Source organism: Typopeltis vanoorti, chromosome 14, assembly GCF_054136105.1.
Source record: "Typopeltis vanoorti isolate ZY-2024b chromosome 14, IOZ_Tvanoo_1.0, whole genome shotgun sequence".
Lineage (NCBI taxonomy): Eukaryota > Metazoa > Arthropoda > Arachnida > Uropygi > Thelyphonidae > Typopeltis > Typopeltis vanoorti.
Window position 1 is genome coordinate 55929493 of NC_143562.1, and position 24148 is coordinate 55953640.

General features: G+C 36.1%; 1 protein-coding gene across 1 annotated transcript; it reads right to left on the reverse strand.

Annotated features, from left to right (window-relative positions):
* Window positions 1–1104: 1104 nt before the first annotated feature.
* LOC150099496 (uncharacterized) lies at window positions 1105–20629 on the reverse strand. Its single transcript, XM_090404509.1, has 3 exons — window positions 20373–20629; window positions 6089–6243; window positions 1105–1504 (listed from the first exon to the last, which is right to left on the reverse strand). Exons 1-3 carry the CDS (start codon window positions 20467–20469, stop codon window positions 1235–1237), a joined length of 522 nt encoding a protein of 173 aa, XP_090260635.1. The 5' UTR covers window positions 20470–20629; the 3' UTR covers window positions 1105–1234.
* Between the last annotated feature and the right edge of the window lie 3519 nt (window positions 20630–24148).

Here is a 24148-nt window from a genome sequence, read left to right on the forward strand (position 1 = left end):
TAATCTGTTATATCTGTCATTTATTATTAGCAAACCTCCATGAAAGCAAGGTATCAACATATGTAGATGGTCTCAATGTATCATGCTCATTCACCAAGTGTGTGTGTGTGTGTGTGTGTGTGTGTGTGTGTGTGTGTGTGTGTGTGTGTGTGTGTGTGTGTGTGTGTGTGTGTGTGTGTGTGTGTGTGTTTTCTGTCTGGTTTTGTAGTTTTTATAGGGCAAAAACAAAATCAATTTGTGGCAGAGAAAAATCTTGTCACCTTCACATGAGACTGGCCAACTCTTTTTCATTTGAATATAAATATGTAAATGTACCTTATATCCTTAGATGGGATTCAAATCCAGGTCTTTGGAACTAAAGATTATAAAACAGGGCAGAATGTATATATCAAAATAAACAAACAAACAAAAACAAGAACTGCTTAAAATATATGTTCTGCTTGTGCTATTTACAATGGTGCTATTTGTGAACTAAAAATGATTAAACAAAGTACCCAACTTTGTTTAATCTAATTTTTCTAAAAACGATTTTAAGAATTTAACATCAGATAATACATAAAAATAAAACCACATCAACACAAAATGAACATATAGAAAACTAAAGTAGCATTCAAGCAAAAATTAAAAGGAACTAATCTTGAAATTTAAAATATTATTTAACTCCTCAGACAAACTTTTGTCTGAGGAATTTTTGAAATGAATTATATAGCACTTCCCCTCATCTCTATCTAATAAAAGGTATATTTTAGTATAAATATTACACAGAGAGAAATGCTTCCCTTTAGACAGCGTTTAACAGCATGTGTAAATAAGATCATAAGATTAGGGTTACTTTGGTATAATTTTTTTTTAAGGACCAATCAAACTGGGGACATGAAATCAAGCACTCTTCTTTATAATTCTTCATTTTGAAAACAATTATCTATGTTGAAATGCATGCATGGGCACTTGCACTCTTCTGCACAGGAAGCATTTATATTTCTATACGAATGGCTTAAAATCACTCAGTTTTATCATGACAATTGGTGTGATTATTATGTATGTATATATGGATAAAAGAACACCCTGTATACAGGGAAATATAAAAAGAAAGAAATATCAATCTTCAGAATTTTAAGTTATTTTCCTATTAGCTTAAATAACCATTCCTTCATGTAAATATGATTACTTGGTATTTCAATCTTATAAAAAACAGTATAGTTATATATACAATAAGGCTCTTTACATAGAAAACTTATTTCCACCAAACTTTATAATGCAATTCAATAAAGACTAATGTAATCAAAGAAAGAATCCAATAAAAGGTCTGACATGAAGGGTTTGAACTCTCTGGGGCACTGTTTCCACTGTTGCAAAGATAGCCTGTACAGCATGACCGACAAAGATATAACTTTGTCCTTTCTCCCACAATAATACATCCTTCTTTACACTCATGAGAACAATTCCTTTCTAATGCCCAAAAGTGTGTCCCTTCTCCATCAGAACTGTAATCCACTCGCACAACCTAAAAATATAATACTGCACTGGAATATTTACTTTTTTTTTTAAATCAAATATAAATACTAAAGATCATTAAGCACAAAAACATTGCATAATTATTTTATCTCCAAAAATTAGATGCTTTTACAAAAAATCTTGTTTGTGGCAAAGTAGCACCCCAAACAGAAAAAAATGCCTAGTTCTTTTGGATGCTGAGGAAACTATTGGTGTGATGTGCTGATGCCAGGAAGGCTAAGGTAAATGTCACTTATGAGGTTTAATGGAATGAATATAGCATACAGAAATAATTAAACACAGGTTTAACTGTTTCAATATTTCATCTCTATCACAGAAACATCTGGGATACAATATAAAACTGTAATAACATGCAAAAACACACCAAACAATAAGTGGAAGAAGTTAGAAGAGAATCCTCAAGTCCTATGGATGCTATTAGCTAGCCTTGGTTGTGGGGCAGGAGGTCTAATAATTAATGTTTCTCAAATCTTGGGAACTTGAACACAACCATATTTATTTAGATTAGTTTTTTTTAAAAAAAAAAGAATCTGCTGCTGATTCTATAAAAAGTCTTTCATGTTTGTACTTATTGCAGTGAAGGATAGTCTTTTTATTCTGATTCTGTACAAGGTATATAAAGCATTCTCAGCAAGACCTGACTGACTATAACTGTGGTGGCAGATGTATTTCCTTTGTTCTCTAAGGCAGATGCATAAGTCTGGCAGATCTTCCAGCTTGTCTATTTTTCTGAGGTATCCAAGATATAAGGTAACACTACTACTAGTAGCATTATTGTATATCCTAATTTATGTTGAGAGGGATGTGAAGTGATGAGAGGAACAACTATTTTATTAATTTTTTTGGGTGAAGAAAGACTGGTTGGAATAGAGGTATTTCAGGTTCTGTTGACAAGGGTTTTAATAATACCAGTTGGAAGGGAATGAGAAAGTTTCCATATATACTGTCAATGTAGGGAGATTTTCTATAAAGTAAGAAAGAAAGTCACTGGGATGATGTGTGATTAAAGTATATCGAGCCTTGATAAGACCCCATCTAGATTACTGTGCCCAGATCTGGTCACCTAGGTTTCTTCTTGATGGAGAAGAGGTTGAGAGGATCCAAAGGCAAGTGACCAAGATGATAGCAGGTCTATGGAACGAACCTTATGAAAACAGGTTGAAGATTTGTGGGTTGCAGAAATTGGTTGATAGGCGGAAAAGGGGAGATATGATTAAGACATTCAAATTGCTGAAGGGTTTCTATAGGATTAATTCAGAGGATATTTTTGAGAACACAGGACTGGTAGCGGGAGGATTAGGGGACATCCATGGAAGCTGGGCAAGAGTGTGGTTAGTAAAGGTGTTAGAGCTGGGTTTTTTACTTTTAGAGTGGTGAATGAGTGGAATAAGCTGCCTGAGTCTGTTGTGGGTGCTGTGACAGTGAATGAGTTCAAGGCAAAGCATGATAGATACTGTGTGAATGTCAAATAGTTGTGATGGACATGATGTTTAGGGCCTCCCTCGATGAGTCTAAGGACTCCTTGGAGTCGCCTGTAATAATAATAATAATCATAATAATAAAAGAAAGGCAGGCTATTGTTATTTTTTTTTCTATAGTGAACTGGAATTTGGGATGCTGACATTTGAGAAGGATGAGGAAAGAGCCTAATGTGTTAGAGCCATGTGGCCAAATGGAGAACACATCAAAATGCTCACTATAGAAATTGGCTAGAGGAGAAGGGAGGAGAGAGACAGAGCCCATGGCCGCACTCTCTGTTTATATATGATATTGTGTCCTGCCAACTGAGGTAACCAGTATGGCTGGCAAAATTGAAAAGATCAATTGGGGGAGGTGGAAGCAACATTCTTAAGTAAAGTTAAAGTGTCAGCTAGTACTAAGTTTTGACATCTCTTCTTTATTAACCAATATTCACCTTTCTGTACTGAAGCAGATGTTTTTAAATATCCATATATTTTTAAGTATAAAAATCAGTTTTCATCCTAGGGTAAAGATACTAAAATAAAGGTGTGACCTACTCCTACAGTGAGAAATAAAAAAAAAACAACATTATAATATTGAATTTATTTCATTTAAATATCTTTTTTAGGTAACTGAAAAAAAATGTAATAAAAATATAACCAGTTATTATTAAATTATAAAAAAAACAGGCCTTTTATGAAGATGATATCAATATTATAATTTAGAAATGGAGGAAACTATGATGTGATATTTTTATGCCAGGAGAAGCTGGAGGTACATATCAATCTAAGGAGAGAGAGAGAGAGAGATATGATTCTGTCTAGTGATCTGCATATTACTGAGGGTAATGAAATGTAAGGTGAGGTCTCTTTTGTGAAAGAAAAGGTAAGACTGCATTTTAGTGACATCAAAAGTATTGGTTGTTCATGATTTTGAAGATGATCTTGAGATGTCTGAGCACTGCGTGGTTTGACAAAAGCATAGGATGAATGGTGTGTACAAAAAATCACTGACAAAGCTATGGACAGGATTAGTGGTGATTGAGAGCTTGCTTACATATAGAAGAAGATGGGCAGGTGATAGAAGTCCTGAGGCACACACACTCTTGCATTGGCAAAACTCAAAAAGAGAATGACCAGAGAGAAAGCTGGTTATCCAACTAGAGGGGGAGGTGACAGGCAGACCAAAGGAAGGCAATTTCTTTAGCAGGCGTCAATGCGAAACATGATCAAAAGTCCTGGAAATGTCAAGAGTGAGAGCATTCCTCCAAACCTTTCCATAGCACATGTCCAATGGTGGGTGATGTAAGCTAAGAGGTCGGCTGCAGATCTAGATTGGTAGAATCCATATTAGTGGTCACTAATTAACCAATGAGCTCCATGTAGTGGAGAAGTTCAATGCTGATGACTTTCTCCATTACTCAGAGAGGATTGTGACAATTAGTTGGAAGTTGGACAGTAGACTTGTGGAGACAGGAGTTAGCTCTGGAGCACAACTTCTGAGTACAATTGGAGGGGGGGGGAGAGAGAGAGAGAGAGAGAGAGAGATGCCACTGAGACCAGAAGACTTTTAGCGTCCAACTCAGTTTTAGCAACTGAGAACCACAGTACGCTGGTTCTCAGTTGTTGATAGTGTAGGAAGTGATTTGTTTTGGTTATCTATGCAGGAAAAGAATAAGACCAGGAGATCGGCTTTGCTTTTTAAGTGCTGTAGTAGCAGCGCTATCTGGATGAGAGAGAGAGGTGGGAGCACATATGAGTAGAAGTTCATCATTGTTAATTTCATTGGAAATTTCCTGCGCTGTTCCCCACTATCCATTCTGGTGTCTTCTAACATGGGTGTCCAATCTTCCAGCACCATATCTCAATAACTTAAGCCTGTGTTCATTAGATTTTAATTAGACAAAATATATTACCAAAACAGCTTAGCTTTTTTATCCAATATACAGAAGTGGTTTGTTATTGCCTTCTTCTGGATACACAATGACCTTAGGGATCACTGCCAGTTTACCATGAAAAGCCTCACCAGGAGAAGCTTACAATTCTCCACACAGAATAGCTTCCTCTCCCAACCACACTGATGTGTGCATCTAACTTGGGGAGGAAATCAGTTTAAGGCTAGAGTGGCACTACCCCACAGTGAGAATACAATGCCAATAGTACTCACAGTTCATTTTCCTTAATTGAATTAACAGAAAAATTTACTGGAATTAATAATTAATTAATAAATAATAATAATAATAATCAGCATAATTAGCTAATGCCTTTTATTCCCTTGTAGTGAGTAGGCAAGGGAATAAAAGGTTACCTGTGCGATTGAATGGGCAGTTCAATTGCACAGGTAGCCAATTGACACAGTGATTGAACTGCCCATTCAATCGCACAGGTAACCAATCAGAGATATCTGGCTCATGACCATCACTAATTATAATCAGCAACCAATGAAGAGACAGGCAAACAAGTCTCTTGGTACCTAACCTTAACAGGATATGTTACAATCTGAAATAATGTGGGTTCTACAGTCAATTTTCTTGAGTTTACAGGATGAAAAACCTGAGTTTCTTTGAGAAAAAAAACTCACTTGCCCATGCCAGAGATCAACTAACTTGGGAACTAGTTGAAGAAAAGGCTTCGAAAACATTCCTCCAGTCATGACTAGACTTGAACTTAAGTTTATCTTCAGGAGCAGTGGATGCAAGTGCCACTTCCACTGAGCCTCACAAGCCTTACAATTAATTAATTAGCAGTTAATTCCAATAATTAATAATTTGTATGTCTATCTCATATAACTCATATACTGGTAACTAATCACCTCCAATATTTCCAGTTATGACAAATTTTAATTAAGGAAACAAATGCTCCCTATTCTACTGTGTAGCTGCTTTGATGATGTGATAAATAATCCAACATATTAGCAGTGACCACTAAACTAGTATTTTGTTTCGCATGTGAAATTTTATCCCTAATTAAATTTAATGTCAAAGAAATTTTTGTGCCATTTTCTGCATGAGATAAGTTATTCCCTATATATTTACTCTTTATACAATATTTGATACTTTTTATTTTTTTATAAAAAATTAAACTTAGATATATGCAGAGTAAAATAAACTTACTGAACAGAACATTTCATTAGATGCACAAGTTCTCTGAAGATTAAATGTATGGTTGGCTGGCAGTGCCTGACAAGCATCTCCGTCCCTGATAGTCCCACAGCAATAACATGACAAACTATGAACTGATGGATGAAGGGCATATACATGATTCTGAACTGAAATGCAAAAATATTAATGTAACAATTAATATGCAACAACATTCAAATTATATATTGTCATTCTGAATGTAAAGTATTCAATAATTTTGAAATTAAAATAATATAATTACAATCAGAAGTAAGAATTATTCAGACATCACTAGTGTGATATGGGTAAGTCTATGAAATTATTACTAGGTATCAAGCATTGACTTTCTATACCAAAAAAAGGTCACAGTTCAACCTACAGTATGTGGGTTGGCATTTAAAAAAAAAAAAAAAGCACCACACACACATATTTAACCAAATAATTGAAGGGTCACAACACATCAATAAGGTGAATACATTCCTGTCCTCTATAAATATTTATGTGATATACACAAGCATTCATATTCACAATACACATATCACAATAGGTACATGTAGCAGTATCATATGTTAATGCTTACTTGTAAGCAGAATTTGGAAAAGAAAAATACTTAGGACAAGAGTGAATGAACCTCATCATAACTTTATTTTTCTTTTACTGTTGTTTCTAATGAAATAAAAACATTTCTATGCCATTAGAAACAACAGTCAATGGAGTTAGACAATTCATTCACAGGAAGATAAACCCTCTATATATCCTCCTATAAATTTAGCATTGGACATTCACAACCCACTCACCACTCTTCATGCAAAAAGATCTACCTTGCACTTACATTTACTAATACTGACCAGCAGGCCCAGCTGGTGGCGTGTGCGAAGTGTGCAATATACACAGGCGCCGCAGAAGAAAAGGCACCTAAAAGATGTCAAAAAATATGAGATAAGAGTTTAAACGAACAACGAATGGTACATATAATTATGAATGTACGTCGTCTTCCGTTCGGGGGACCCTTCAGATCTTCCCGAATTGGAAGAAAAATGTAGTTCATTAGAAAAAGCATTAAGTGACAGCAGAAGAACTGCAAATAGAGCTGAAATTATTATCTAGAAAAATTGAAGAAAATAGTACACCAGAAATGGTTTTGAAGTGGATTTATAACAACAACCTTGAAGAACTCTTTGCAAATTCAGTGATTGCATTGAGAATACTATTGACTTTGCCCGTTTCAGTTGCTAAGGGAGAGAGAGAACATTTTCTATATTACAATTAATAAAGAACTACCTGCGATCAAGCATGAGTCAAGAAAAACTAAATGGTTTGGCACTAATTTCAATAGAAAATAATATTGCTCAGTCTATCAACATTGATGTACTGCGACAGGATTTTGCTAAAATGAAAACCAGACAAGTCCCTTTTAGCAAAATTAATGTAAAGAATATTTGAATAAATCTCTTAACTTTATATTACTATTTTATATTATTTTGAAAATTTACATAACTTGAAAAAATTTGTATAAGCAGGACTAATCCGTAGGTAACATTATACTATAAAGCGGTTTTCATTTGTTTTACATTTCCTGTTCGTTTTATTCACACTTTATTCAAAAAAAACTTTTTTGAAAAGGCGCCGAACATTAATCGCACACACAAGAAAATTACTATGCGCCGGTCCTGCTGACCAGTATACAGTTTTCAGGGATGAACTGTTTTCCTGCTATTACTTTATTCAATATCTCCCATATCTCTATCATAGAGGCATTGTTTCCTCATCACCCATTTTCAAGCAACGTATTCCACTCACCAAATACTCTCCAAGAAGCAAGGAACACAATCTCTCTCTCTCTCTCATTCGCACTTCCAAGAATGACCTCTTATTTTACCCCCATCTCCCTTGATGCTATGAAAAATCTCTTCCACATCATTCTGATAATAACCATTAACTTATATTCTCAATTATATCTCCCCCTGCCTCTCTTCTTATTCATAAGGCTCGGAAAATTACTCTCAATCTGACATTCCTCAGTCATTTTTCTCTGGACCCAATTCCAAAATATTCCCTTGAAAACTAAGCAACTAAACCAGAACAGAGTAGCTGTAGCCTAGTTTTCATCTACTACCATCATCCTCTTCCCACAATCACTCATCTACTTGCCATACATCAAAAGAACTTGAGGATTTTTCTTGGCCTGACTGGCTAATTTCTGGTCATACTGCACTTCTGCAATCCTCATTAACTGAGTTACCATCCTGGCCAGCTCTGTGTAACAGATTATTCGCAAGATTTGACTCCCACAGACCTCTTACCAATGATAAAGTGCGCCTCGAAAGGGGAGTGCTTCAGCAACATTGAGGACATCCAAAGCGATGTGACCCAGACACCAAAGGAGGTTCCTGTTCAGGACTTCCATCATGCCTTCAAACGCCTGTACAACAGATGTAAACATCATGTGGAGTTGGAGGGAGATTATTTTGAATGTGTAATTGACAATTCCAAATATAGTTCTTTGTTTTGATATAATAATTGTTGTCTCAGTACTTAATGGCACACTGTACAAGAAGACATGTCAGAGGTTTTGAAGAAATTTGAGAATTACGAGAACTTTTCGGCACACCCTCATATAACCAATCCTATCCATGCCACTTCTTAGCTGTGATTTCTCCACATTTGCCCATGTTTGCTTACTACCACTACCCATATATATTCCTCAAACTAAACTACTCCCCTTTACATCCCACACCATTCCATTCTTATGCTGTCCACTCCCATATACACATTAACTACTACTTTCAACATCCACTCTCCTTTATGTCATATATCCATTTCCTACTATCCCCACTTTCCTGTCCATCTTGCATTCTGTCTTGCCTTCATTTCTCACATTACTCTATTTCCATTCACAAGTATCTCAGTCTCACCTGATCCACTCTCCTGATCTTTCATATCAACTTTTACTTCTGATCTCTCACTAAGATCACTCATTACACTTTCCGGGGTATCTTCAGCTGACTCACACTAAATCCATCACTTTTATACAATTCCATCATTCCCTCAAAGGCATTCCACACATTAACAACTGTATCCCTTTCCCCCTTGAACAACACTACAAACGTGTACCATTAATGATTTTGGCTTCCTATCTCAATTCATCATCATAACCAGGCAAAACACACTCAATACCATTCCTACTACACTACTGTCTTTCACTCTCAATAATCTGCTGATATCCATCCACACTCTCAAATGTGTAAACAGTATCTGCTTACCATATTTGACTTATGCATTGGTCATTAAACTAGAGGTATCTTTATAATTATTATACCTTAGGTAAGTTGTGCTTATTTAGTTATTTATTTGATATGGATATGATATGGATAAGTAAATAGTGAGTAATAAATGAGGGAGGGGATGTAATGTGTATCACATATAACAGACGAGTTACTCCACATGGAATATTTTCATGTGTAATAAAATTAAGGAAGTTTTCATTATACAAAGAGGTTCTTTATAAATGTGCTAAGCAGTGGAGGCCGGTGAAAATTTTTAGTGGGGGTGCTGCATATATAAAAAAAAAAATAAAAGAAAATAATTATTTTTTTCCTAATCAGTAGCCAATTTATTAATAAATATATTTACATATTAAAAAAATTTTACCCTCACCACGAACAAACACCAATAATAAAAGTTTCGTATCTCACAGAAATAACGAGCACAAGCATACGATACACTACCCAAGCGAGCAGTGTCGGAATCACTTGTAACGTGCAATGAGAGGCGCAAATGAATATCAGCGAGGCTAGCTGCTATTGGCTTAACATGGTAATTCTGACACTGCATTAGATCGCAGTGCATTTGTTTCGTGTAACGATAATTGAAAAAATATAATTGTTTTCATATTTTCAACAGTGACACTTGTCATAATTCAGCCTTGTATCTATAATAAATAAATAATTATATGTTATTTTAACAAAATAAAATAAGATTTACAAAAAAATAGTTCACCCTCACCACGAACACGCACCAATAATAAAAGTTTTGTATCTCACAGAAATAATGCGTGCAAGCATACGTACGATACACTGTCCAAACAAGCAGTGTCGAAATCACTTGCAACGTGCAATGAGAAGCGCAAACGAATTTCGGCGAGGCTAGCTGCAATTGGCCTAACAAGATAATTCCGACACTGCATTAGATCGCAGTGCATTTGTTTCATAATCTAAAGCGTTAATCGAACAATTCCAATTATTAACTATTCAAAACATAATCTGTAACCTTTAACATGTGTATTGCATTTATATAATGTTATAAGCATTGTTATTATTTATAAACACAAACAAAATTTAATTTTTTCATTTTTTCCTTGGGGTTACTGCAGTGTTGTAGTGCTTATGTACGAGCTGCCACTGGTGGCTAGGTATAAGGAGAATATAAATTTTGCAGAGAGCTCCCGAAAAGATAAGTATTATTTTGAGAATAAATTGGCAATATTGATTTAATCTTTACGTGGTATTGTTTGTTTATGGTAGCTTGGTGTGTCTGTGAGATTTTTGGTGTGATTTCTAGTAGTATTTAGTAGTTTTCTAGTAGTTACGATTGATAGTATAGTACATGGCGCCAGTGCGACGAAAAACAATGCCAACCAAAAATTTGCCGTCTTTGCTCAAAAACTTGAATGTTAAGGAATTCGTCCAGTGCGATATGTGTGGTATGTATGCATTCCCGGAAGAGGCTGGAATTTGGATAGATAATGATATTGGTGGGAGACAGTGCCGAAAGTGTAAGGAAAGTGAGGAATCGAAGTGAGGGTCAGGTTGTGAGATAGTTGTTGTAGAAGAAAGCCAGAATGTGAGAGAAAATAGTGGTTTGACAGTAAACTGTGATGTTGTACAAGATAGCAATGAGAGCGGTAATGAAAGAAAGAGTGAAAGTAATTATACTAAGAGAGAAAATGGTTTGAATGATGAAAAAAATGAGAACTTAGCTGTAATGAGTGAGATCGCACAGTTATGCGGAGTAATACACAGGGCGAAGCAGCAGTTGGAGAGACTGCAAAACTCTTTCTCGAATTCCATGGCAAATGGAAATAAACAAGTGTATGAAAGGAAAAATAAGCGTATGATTGGGAGTGTTTCGGTAATGAAGAAAAGAGTGTTGTACGGTGACTCGTTAGTAAGAGGTGTGATAGATGAGAGTTTAACTAAATCATATTTACCGGGTGCGATAATTAAGATGTAAGTGACAGTATTAAAGTGCAGAAACAGAGGGTGAAAGAAATGATAGTCGTAGCAGGAACGAATGATTTGAAAGGAGATAAATTTGAAATGAGAGAGGACGTGAAGGAATTATTAGAGGTAGCAAAAGAAAAGAGTGACAGAGTTAGGATAGCGAGTCTGTTGCCGCGGTATGACAGAAGAGTTTAGGAGGGCCATAATCGCAAATGACTTTATGCGCAGGTTATGCAGACGGTGTGGTGTGGAGTTTGTTGATGTGTGGAGTGAGTTTGATGGGCAAAAGGATTTGTACAAGATGGATGACTTACATTTGAATGGATTTGGTGTGCGAAGACTGGAAAAAGTGTTGCTGAGTGAAGTGAGAGTGGATGTGCAAAATCAGGGAAACTTGAACTATTAAGGAGGAGAGGAAGTGGATATGCAGACATCAATGAGGCAGTTGAGTTTAAGAATGCTTATAATGTACCCGAGCCAGTACGAAGGACAAGAAATCAGAATGGGATAGTTACTATAACGTATCAAGATAGGGGTGGGACAAATGGACCTCTGCATTTCATGTATACTGCGTTTCATGTATAGGAGAATAAAAGTTGTATTGCAGGATAGTGAAAAAGAGCTCATTTGAGACTATTTGGTGTGAGATTGAGACTAACGGAACAAAATGTACAGTTGGGTGCTGCTATAGACCAGGTGATGGAATAGATGGTGGAGATAGTATGCATAGGCAAATTGATGAAATGAGTGCAAGGAGGGTAATTATTATGGGCGATTTCAACTATGGTAACATTGATTGGAAGGAGGAGAGGACACATGTGAGGAAGGAACTGGATTTTATCCAATTACTGAGGGATAACTATCTGAGACAGCATGTAATGGAAAATACTAGAGTTTCAAGAGTGCTTGACCTAGTAATAGCATCTGAGAATTTGAATATAATGAATATGACCATGTTGCCACCTATTGGTGAGGGTGATCATAGGGTCTTGACCTGGGAGGTGGCTAAAAGTGTGAAATTTTTGATTAAGACAGGGTACATGTGGAATTACCATGCTGGCAAATATGACAAGCTTAGGAGATTGCTTGGTTCAGTACCATGGCATGTAAAACTGCAAGGGCTGGATGTTGATAGGATGAGGTCAAGGAGCATTTGCAGGAGGTTATGGCTGACTGTATACCTAGAGTCCGAATAGTAAATCAAGTAGGGGTTAAATGGATGAATAACACCATTAAACTTGAGTTGCAAAAAAAGAAACAACCGTGGAAGGAATTTAAGGAGAAAGGTAACCTGCAGGCACATGAACGGTATAAAGCGCAGGACAGAAGGGTAATGAGTGTGAGAAAAGCAAAAATGGATTATGAAAGGAAATTAGTCATGCAAGCTAAAGAGAATACCAAACAGTTCTTTCAATAAGCTGCTAAAGAAAAACTGTACACGGCAAAATGATTTTAAGGAACGCTGATGGTAGGGAGATCATTGAATCAGTCGATATAGTGGAACTACTGAATGAGCACTTTGCAAGAGTATATCATCCATGGTGACATTGAAGGAATGAAGGAACCATTAGTTTATATGGGAATTGTGGTGAATAAAGTGGAGGTGAATAGTCTATTACAGAACCTTAATGTGAATATATCTGTGGGATTGGATGGTATATCAGCATGGGTCTTACATGAAGCGGCTAAAGAATTGTCAGTGCCCTTGACTTTATTGTTTAATCTAAGTCTCGGGTCTGGTTTAGTCCCGAAGAGGTGGAAAGAGGGGAAAATAGTTCCACTGCATAAAGGAGGATCCAAGACTACTGTTGCAAATTACTGACCGATCAGCATATCAGGAGTCGTTATCAAGGTCTTGGGGAAAGTAGTCAAGGAAAAAATAAAGGAATGGATTGATAAAAATGAGATACTGTATGGGGGATAGCATGGTTTTGTGAAGGGTAGATCATGCCTCAGTAACTTGCTCAGGTTTTATAACACAGTGGCTGAACTGGATAAGGGTAATGGGTTTACAGTGATACTGCTGGACTATGAGGCATTTGCACTATAGGAATGGATATAGGATTGGTGAGATGGATAGGAGGGTAGTTGATGGAAAGATACCAGAGTAGTTTACTCAGGAGTAGAGTCCAAAAGACGGCCTGTGACTAGTGGTGTGCCGCACGGTTCTGTTGGACCACTGCTGTTTAATTTGTTCATTTAACGATATAGGGAAGGATCTGAGAGGAACGGTTCATTTGTTCGCTGATGATCCAAAGTTGGGTAGGGCAATAGTGAATGCAGAAGATGTCAAAATTTTGCAGGATGATTTGGATAGATTGGAGGTCTGGGCTAAGGAAAATGGATGTCAATTTAATGAGGAAGCAAAATGTAAGGTTATGCATTTTGGAGTGAAAAGATTAGCAGCAGTATATCACATTGGTGGAACTGTACTTCAGGAGAGTGATGAGGCCAGGGACTGGGACTGTTGGTGGATAGGGAGTTGAAGTTCAGGGGGCACATCGCAAAAGTGGCTAAATCAGCTCATCAAATCACTTGGATGCTGAAGAATACTTTGACAAGCAGAGACAAGCAAGTTATTGTTCCTCTGTATCGAGCCTTGATAAGACCTCATCTAGATTACTGTGCCAAGATCTGGTCACCTAGGTTTCTTCTTGATGGGGAGGAGGTTGAGAGGATCCAGAGGCGAGTGACCAAGATAGCAGGTCTATGGAATGAACCTTATGAAAACAGGTTGAAGATTTGTGGGTTGCAGAAATTGGTTGATAGGTGGAAAAGGGGAGATATGATTGAGACATTCAAATTGCTGAAAGGCTTCTATAGGATTAATTCAGAGGATATTTTTGAGAACAGGACTGGTGGTGGGAGGATTAGGGGACATCCATGGAAGCTGGGCAAGAGTGTGGTTAGTAAGGGTGTTAGATCTGGGTTTTTTACTTTTAGAGTGGTGAATGAGTGGAATAAGCTGCCTGAGTCTGCTGTGGGTGCTGTGAAAGTGAATGAGTTCAAGGCAAAGTATGATAGATACTGTGTGAATATCAAATAGTTTTGATGGACATGATGTTTAGGGCCTCCCTCGATGAGTCTAAGGACTCCTTGGAGTCGCCCGTAATAATAATAATAATAATAATAAATTCTGCCAGATATTATTTTTCAATACCTGTATGGTGAAGTGTGGATCTAATTTAACCAATTTAAATTTAATTGTTTTTTAAGGACAGCTGCAAATGCAAATTCTAGAAAATATCTCTCATATGTCAACTTGCTCCAATGAAGCATAATAGTTTATTTTTCACTGTGTGTGTGTGTGTGTGTGTGTGTGTGTGTGTGTGTGTGTGTGTGTGTGTGTGTGTGTGTGTGTGTGTGTGTGTGTGTGTGTGTGTGTGTTTCCTCCCAATAATAAGTAACCCTACCCTACCAGGAGGTAATTTATTCCTACATGCTCCATTATATACAATGCATATATTACATGTAGTTTCCAAGTACTGATTAACATTTATATTTCCAATTTTGTATCATTATATTTTTATATATGCATATATTTATACTATATAATTTATATAATATCACTAATTTTGTTACATTATAAGAACTGGAAGTTGATCTTATTGGCAAATTTGATTAATTCTGAGTAGTACTTTTTGATAAGTCTCTGTTGCTACAAATTGTTGCTTTGTGTCTTTCACACTGACCACTTGTCTACAGAAGTGATGATGTGTCCAGATGGACTCCAGTAGCTGAAAATCATAAAGCATGTGATCGACAGTCTGTTGAAGGTGCAAATAACAAATACATGATGGAGTATACCACGATATGGGTAGGTAGTGTCTTAGTTTTTCATGTCCAATGAAAAACTAACACACTTGGGCACTGTTTTCTGCTGGTCTGTTTCTGACACTTGGGCAAGAATTCTTTTGTTGTTGATCCGTTTTTTGATGTTTTCCATTCTTCCCACAAGTTTATCTTTCTTCTGCAAGTATTTTTATAGCAGATTTCAAGTACTTTTGGTAACTTGTTTCTAGCTGCTTCTTTAGCCAGCTAATCTGCTCTCATTTCCTGCTACTCCAGTATGCACATTCACCCAACAGAACTTAATTTCCAATCCCTCTAGGGCGAGATTCCAAACCAGATTTCTTGTTTGATCTATTGACGCTATATGGTTGTTCTGGTTTTTTTATGTCATCTATAGTGCTTCTACTGTTGCTGAAAATTGTTGCCATCTTTTGATGAAAGGTGTTGAGTTCTAATTCTCGGAGATATGTAAGTGAATGAATTGTAGCAAGTCGTACTGCTTGGTTGTTGGAACAGAGAGGATGCAGTCTGGAGCAGCGTTCTTGTATAATAGACTTCTGTGATATGCAATGAAAGAACAACTGATGTTCCCATTGGTTTTGGTTCCATCAGAGAGAGAGAGAGAGAGAGTGCATGTGTGTGTGTCAAAGGCAGCACAGCCAGGTGGAATTGAATGGCTGTAGTCAACAATTACAGATGTGTTTTTTATTTTCTTCCAAATGGATGTTAGATGATTTTCCAGTCTGCCCATAGTAGATCAACTTGTAAGAACAAGGAATCCTATAGATGCCAGAACAACTGAGAGAGAGAGAGGATAAAGTTGACCCTTAGATGAATGAATAACAGTAGTCAGTTTTGAGTAGGGCTTTATGTTTATGTTTTCATTTCATTAACATCCATCATGAGTTCTAACCAGTACCTAAACACACAATTAGATAGTGGTGAGAGATGACAATATAAACTATCAGGGCAGATGTGAGGTGAACCATGACATGAGAGACAGGACTGTAGGAATGGCCTTAATGAGAGCAAAGTCAAATGCTTTGTGAGGTGACAGAGTAAGGAATTGAAGAAGACATGGCAGACCATTTATATTATTATTACAGTAACCTTCATGGAGTCAGCAGACTCATCAGGGAAGGCCCAGTCAACCAGCAGCTTGTCTATCATATTGAATTGAACCTTGAAATAATTTACATTCTCTGCATTCATAATGCATTCTGGTAATGCAATCCACTCAATAACAATTCTCCATGCAAAAAACCTACTTTACATATCCTCCTTCACTACATCTTTATATAACTTCCAGGAATTGAATCTGGCTTTTCCCATCTTACCATCCACTCTTTTTACAATTCCTTCTGTATTAATCTGGCAAAATCCCCTAATTAACCTGAAGGTTTCTATCATATCTCCTCTTTTCCTCCTATCCACCAACTTTTGTAATCCACATTCCCTCAACTGCTCTGCATAACCAACACTCCAAGGACCTGATATCACTTTGGTCATTCGTTTTTGCATGCTCTTTGGTATTTCCACATTGAAAACTAGGCAACCATATTAGAACAAAACTGTCCATGTGTAGCCTGACCAATGCCTTATACAGAGCCATTACCATCTCCTTATCCCTACATGCCAATGTACTTCTTATCACAGCAGCAATATGATATGCAGTCTTCGTAATACTTGCTCCTCAGAACTTTAATCCCCTGGCTACCATCACTCCCAAGATCCTGAATCTCATCCACTTCTGAAGCACGGTGCAACCAATAAAGTGCATAGCTTTATATCTCTGCTCCACAAAGTGTAGCACTATGTATTTATTAATATTAGAACTACAACCCACCCATCTATCCAAACTAAAAGTCTATTCAAATCTTCTGTAGAGAATTATTAGCAATATTCCTGATAATTCTACCTAATTTGCATCATCAACAAACAGTTGAAGATCCACAGTCAATCCACATGAAATATCATTAACAAATAAGTTAAACAGTGGGGGCCCACCACTGGTCACCTTCCTTTTCTGAGACACTGCTCCATCATATACAACTTGCTGGCATCATTCAGAAAGTCAATCTTCAATCCATCTAACCAATATGCTATTTAATCCCACTTTCTGCGCAGCTTATGCATTGATCTGTCATGTGATAATCTATCAAATGCCTTTGCAAAGTCCAAAAAAATCACTGTATCTGAATCTTCCTTATCCAAGACATTCATCACCTTATCATAAGCGTAAGTAGACTGTTAAAACAAAACCTGCCTTCACAAACCCATGCTGACCATCATAGAGAATTTTATGTCCATCAACCCAATCCTGTATCCTATTTCTAACGAATTTTTTCAACACTTTGATCACAACTGCAGATATACAGACCCATCTATAATTGGAAACTTCTGTTCTAGAATTATGATTGTGGAGAGGTACTATTTTGCCTTTTTCCACTACTTACGAATCTTCCCCACTGCATGACTTTCATTAAATAACCAGATCAAGGCACAGCTAACTCTTGCACATTCCTTAAAAATATTATTATTATTGCACAGGCACATCCATGGAGTCATAACTCATCATGGGAGACCCAAACTATCAACACAATATCTATTGTATCTCTCCTTGAAACCATTAACTGCCAAAGCACTCACAACTGACTCAGACAACCCATTCCATTCATTCATTCACTCTCCAAGCAAAAAATCTAGTCCTCATGCCCTTGCTAACAACACTCTTACCCAACTTCCAGGGATGACCTCTTGTTCTGTCACTCTAGCCAAGTGCTGAAACATTTCCCTAACTTAAATGTTTCTATCATATTCCCTCCCCTTTTCTGCCTATCAACCAACTTTTGCAATCCATAAACCTTCCATCCATTCTAATAGGAAGAATTCCACAGACCACTCATCACCTTGATCACTCACTTCTGGCTCCTCTGCACCACTTTCCCCATCCTCAAGAAACCAGGTGAACAGAGCTGAGCACAGTTATTCACATATGGTCATATCAAGGCTTTATAAAGAGGAATAATAACTTCTTTATCTCTGCTTGTCAGTGTGTTCTTCAATAACCAAGTAATCCTGTGAGCTACCATGGCTACTGCAAACATGTATAAGGGAGGCAAGTTTTGGTAAAATTAAGGGTAAAAAAAATCAGGAGTTGTATCAAGTGTTATTTGAGTTAAGTGTTAATAAGGCTGTGGGAATGGATGACATAACACCATCCATTCCCACAGCCTTATTAACACCTAACCTTATAAATACTATAAATACCTAACATCTAATCAGAGTTGTATCACTTGATACAACTCTGATTCTTTCACTCTTAATTTTTCCAATACTTGCCTCCTAGAGGAGTAAAAAAAACCTTGTAAGAACAGGAGATATCACATGGTCTAAGACTAGCTCTGTATGGGGTGATTTTTCTGTTCATGCTACATTGAACTTCATGACATATATTCATAAGTATTCCTACTATAGTACCATTTCAACCAACCTAATGGAAGCAAAGTGGAGATGCTATCCCTGAGTAGCTAGCTCTTTGATTATTAAAATACTCCAGTTTAAACTCATATTAAGACACTATGCTGTGAATGTTCATATATGTCACACATCTAATTTCAGATATAACAACTAAGAAGACATTATTATTATTATTATTATTATTATTATTATTATTATTATTATTATTAAGAGAGACCTCCAGGGAGTCAGAGCCTCATCATGGGAGGCCACATACTACACATACCAGCTATCATACTTATTTTTGAATTCATTCACACTGCATGCACTCACAACATCCAAAGGTAATCCATTCCAATCATGCACCACCCTCTGAGAGAAAAATCTAGCCCTCACACCCTTCTTGGTGGCTTTCATTCTCGGCTTCCAAGGATGCCCTCTAGTTCTTTTTTTTGTGTGTGTGTGTGTGTGTGTGTGTGTTTGTTTTTATCAACACATAACGTTATTAAATGTAATTTTAAATTAAAAATGGCAATAGCATCTTAATAAAAAGAATGCCCTAGACACAGAATATACTAAAATAATCAGTGGTAATCAGAAATTATCATTTTCTAATGAAATTAGTAACTACTTGTTATAGCATATGCATGCTACTTTATAGATTTAACAAGTTCGTGAACAGAAGTGATTTATCTAGAAAACTACTGAAGAATATGAAATTGCCATATAACTAGATAGATTTTAATTTCTAGGGTGGGAAATGCAGCACATCAAAGGAGGTGATATTGTTTTTTAGTCATATTTTCCGGTTGATTGTAGGTACTAAACATATATATATATACATATATATATATATATATACATATATATATATATATATATACATATATATATATATATATATATATACATATATATATATATATATATATATATATATATATATATATATATATATGGTTATTAGCAAGCAGATTGACTCAGTTTCTAGACATGTTAACTATTATCTAATGACTGAACTCCGAGATTATAAGGAAACAAGTAAATTTAATATATCTACACAACTAGTTTTGCCGGGATCTATGTGCATGACACTAGAACTGTAGCTCGGACTCCAATTCAAACATAACTAGTTTTTTTTTAATGCTCTGTTGTTGTAGAAGTGCAATGTTTTTTACGGTCTTTTATTTACTTTTGTGTTATCACACCTGAAGAAGTCGGCATCCCGACGAAACTAGTTGTGTGGATATAATGAATATACTTGTTTTCTTATACTCTCGGAGTTGTCATTAGATAATAGTTAACATATAAACTATAATTATTTCATATAAATTATTTGATAAAAATAAATGTTTATATAAAATAAAATATAAAAGCAGAATAAATGCAAAAGAAAATATTAATGTGTTAAACGTATTATATTCATCTTTGAATTTATTAATAAAAAAAATAAGTTGTGGTATGAACAATGAAAAAAAAAACGAGGAAATATCCTTCTACTCCTACAGATAACATTTGAAAAATTAAAATAAAAAATTAAAATATCTTCCGCCATAAGCGTTATTTTCGTTAATTGCTGCACTTTGTTAACTGTGGAAACTATTATATGAGAAATACAACATTTTATGCATCCGTTGAATATACATATGGCTTGTAGCCTTGTTGGACGACTACAAAGAAATTCAATCTCCTCAAATACGATACTCCAGAGAGTGCAGCTCTAGAACAAACGTTCAGTTTTCGTGACAGCCAATGTATGTATAGTCAAAACAATCAAGTTAGTTACAAATAATGCAAATATTTACCTGAATCTAAGACAATTACTACAATAAATCCAACAACAACACTATAACCAAGATTTTTCGCTTTCCAATGTCTCTCTTCGATTAACTGTTGCTGCATTCTACTTCTCTCTCTGCAGTTATCATGGGATCGGAGAGACTGATTAACGTTTCGTGATATTTGTTAAAAGTATTCTATTTAAAACCACAAAAAGCATTATTTCAGTTTAAAAAATGTCTACGCGATCGTTTTTACATATACAAGGGATCAACACGGTCCTTTCTTTAAATAATTCGCTCCTCATAATTTCTGCTACACGACTAAACCATCCTCAGCATCCAATGCCAAACCATCGCGAACTACATGCACAGTTATTTAATCGGGACATACACAACCTGTGAAACCGACCGCCAATCATGAAAATGATTTCTTTTGACCGATAGGGGGAGCCATGTGATGAAGCATTCCAGCAAAGAAAGCAACTACAGGATAAATGGTACACATTTATATTCAATTCGATGCTAGAAAAATATAAAAATAAACAATACTGACAATGTAATTAATATCAATGTGCATGACGTATATTAACTGCAGATTACGGTCCAACCGTAATCTGCAGTTATTATTATTATTTGACACCTCCAGGGAGTCCAAAGACTCATCGAGGGAGAATCTGAAGGATAACTGTAATCTGAAGGAGCTAGATTTGGAGCTAATTCCAAATCTAACTCCTTCAGAACTAGTTTCAGCTCTTTTTAGTTGTTTTTATAACTTACTGTTAAAGAAATTGTTTTAAAAGTTTTCCAGATATTTGCATTTGATAAGGAACTGTTGTACGTTTCGTGCGAGCATCATACACGTTTCAAACGCATGATGACGTCAGTCAGTCACGTGGCCCAACAGTCTGCCATTTTGTCGCCTTGAACTTGATAGCACCGCTACTAGTTAGTTTTTGCACAGTGTTCTGGTTGGTAGTTACGAGAGCAAGCGGGAAGGTTTCAAAGACTGATCGTAATTCGTTGCAGTAAAGAGTTGTATACCCTTCTTCAAAATTGAGCAAAGAGAAAAATAAAGCTTACAAGCAAAAATTTAGGAGGGAGCGGTTGCAAATGGGAATGTTTAGTAAATTATTATTATTATTATTATTAATTGTGACACCTCCAAGGAGTCCGAAGAGACATTGCGGGAGGACACCCACTATACAACTGTCTCAACCACTACACCGAACCTCTACTACCAATCATCTCCATCAACGCCATCTATCGCCCACCACCACCACCCACAACTAGTATTTTTTGTCTGTAAATTGCGTGTGTTCTGAAGGGCCGATTTATCTGTATGCGGGATGAAAAACCTGAGTTTCCGGGCATAAAAACCCTGCTACCTCCGTATGAGATCGGCTAACTCACCTTTGATTGAAAAATTCCACTTAAAAATTCCTCTCGTAACGACGAGAATCGAACTTAGGCCTATTCCAATCGAAGGGCGCAATGTAAATAGTTGTGTGAAGTTCCTGGTGACGCTACAAAAGGCCACTGTAAGTTTTGCAGATGTAATATAGCTGCTAAATATTGTCATCTTGTAAAGCATAGCGAAACTAAGAAACATCTTGCTACAGTTCTATATAAGGCTGTTCCTATTACAAATATGCTTGTGAAAAAAATCTGATGAGACTGCGAACTTTGAAGGTAGGTTAGCATTATTTCTTTGTTGTCACTCATCATTCAACAGTTGCGATCATCTAGCAGATCTTTGCAAAAATATCATCCCAGACAGTCAAGTTATACCAATGGTAAAAATGCACCGAACTAAGTGCTCATCAATTATAAAGAATATTGTAAGTGAGCATTTTGAAAATCTAATTGTGGACATTGGGGACGAAAATTTCAGCTTGCTAATAGAGGAATTAAATGATATCACAGTAAATAAGAATTTAGGAATGGCCATCATTTATTATAGCAAGAAATTCAACAAACTTATGCATACATTTCTGAGCATGGTGGTTCTAGAAAAGTGTGACGCTAGTGGTATTATGGCTGCACTGAAAAAGAGCTCTTGACCAAGAAACTGGACATTAAAAATCTCATTGCAATTGATACAGACAACGACAGTGTTATGGTTGGTGTCAATAATGGCGTTTATGAACAACTGAAGGCATATGTTTTCCCTCCTTAATTTTAATTAGATGTGTATGCCATTCATTACAACTGACAATGTCTCACATTTGTGCAGAATCTCTCCGAAGAAAATTAGAATTTTTAGTTGACGAAACGTATAAGTGAGTTTCACTTTCTTCTTCAAGACAAGCGGCATACAAAGAGCTGTATTAAACTATCAACGAAAATGATGCTCCTCTGAAAACTGTAAGCAATTGTGCAACAAGGTGGCTCTCCATTGAACCTGCAGTAGACAGAATTCTCAGCCAGTGGTTGGAATTAAAAACTCACTTCGAAGTCATGCGTGTGACTGAGAATTGTTACAAAGCTCAAATTTTTGGGAGATGTACAAAGATGAAAAGAATCTGTTGTACCTTTTATTTTTACATCCTGTTCTAGTTCAAGTTCAGCAAGTTAACAAAATTTTCGAATCTGACAGAGTGGATAAGATGAGATTATTTGAAGACCTTTCTCGTTTGATTCGCTCTGTTGCTAATATGTTAGTACTACTATCATCCACAGTCGACCCTCTATAGCAGTGGTTCTCAAAGAGTGCGCCCTAGATTTCCGGGTGCGCCCTGTGGTATTCCAGAGAAATATGTGTCCAGATATAAAAATAAATATAGTTACTCTATTATACCTTTTCATTACGGATATACCACTCTTTTTGTCAACACATCGTTATTATGTTAATTAACGGCGGTTTTTCTTGCAAAGAGAACAAGAATATGGTTTATTCTTGTTGTGTATATTACTTATTTTAAAAGTGTTGGAAGTGGATGTTATGTGCATATTACTAATTTTCAGATAAATACACCCAAATAAAATGGATAGATTTCTCAAAAAGAAGCGTGATATTGAAGAATCAGATTCTGGAAGTGAGCAAAAGTTAAGTGCAAGTAAGAAAGCAAAATCGCGGCCTACCCGCAAATATAATGAAAGTTATTTAAGCTGTGGTTTCACTTGGACCGGAAGTGAAGATCATCCTTTGCCACTATGTTTAGTATGTGGGTGTAAAATGGCAAATGAATCATTGCTTCCTAGTAAATTTGAGTAAACATTTTAAAACTACACACTCTAATTTACAAGATAAATCTGTAAGTTTTTTCAAGAGTTGTCTGAACAGCAAACAAAAAAGGTAAATTCTTTTAAAAGTATAATGACTGTTTCTGATAAAACTCAAATCGCTTTTTATCAAGTCTCAGAATTGATAGCATAAAATATGAAAGATCATACTTTAGGTGAGTCACTTATTTTGCCTGCATGCAAAAAAATTCATGAGAATACTAGGAAATGAAGCAGCAATGAAAATAAGCAAGATTCCTCTGTCCAACGATACAGTTCACAGGCGTATTATAGAAATGTCTTCTGATATCGAGAAAAATGTATGCAGTAATAAACTTCAGTATTCAAATTTTGCATTGCAAGTTGATGAGTCAACAGACATTACCAACGAGACGCAATTCAGAGCATTCGTCCGTTTTATTAATGAAGATCAAATAGTAAATCAGTTTCTATTTTGCAAAGAATTAAATGTGTCTACAAAAGGTGAGGACATTTTTAACATTTTGAATATCTATCTTGATAAATGACAGTTAACATGGAAGTCATGTGTCGGCATTTGTACAGATGGAGTCCCTTCC

Coding starts and splice junctions, on each gene's coding strand:
- LOC150099496 (XM_090404509.1), bottom strand. CDS start 20,469: ATGCAGCAACAGTTAATCGAAGAGAGACATTGGAAAGCGAAAAATCTT. Junction 6,244..20,372: donor AGTAATTGTCTTAGATTCAG/GTAAATATTTGC, acceptor TTTGCATTTCAG/TTCAGAATCATGTATATGCC. Junction 1,505..6,088: donor CTAATGAAATGTTCTGTTCA/GTAAGTTTATTT, acceptor TTATATTTTTAG/GTTGTGCGAGTGGATTACAG.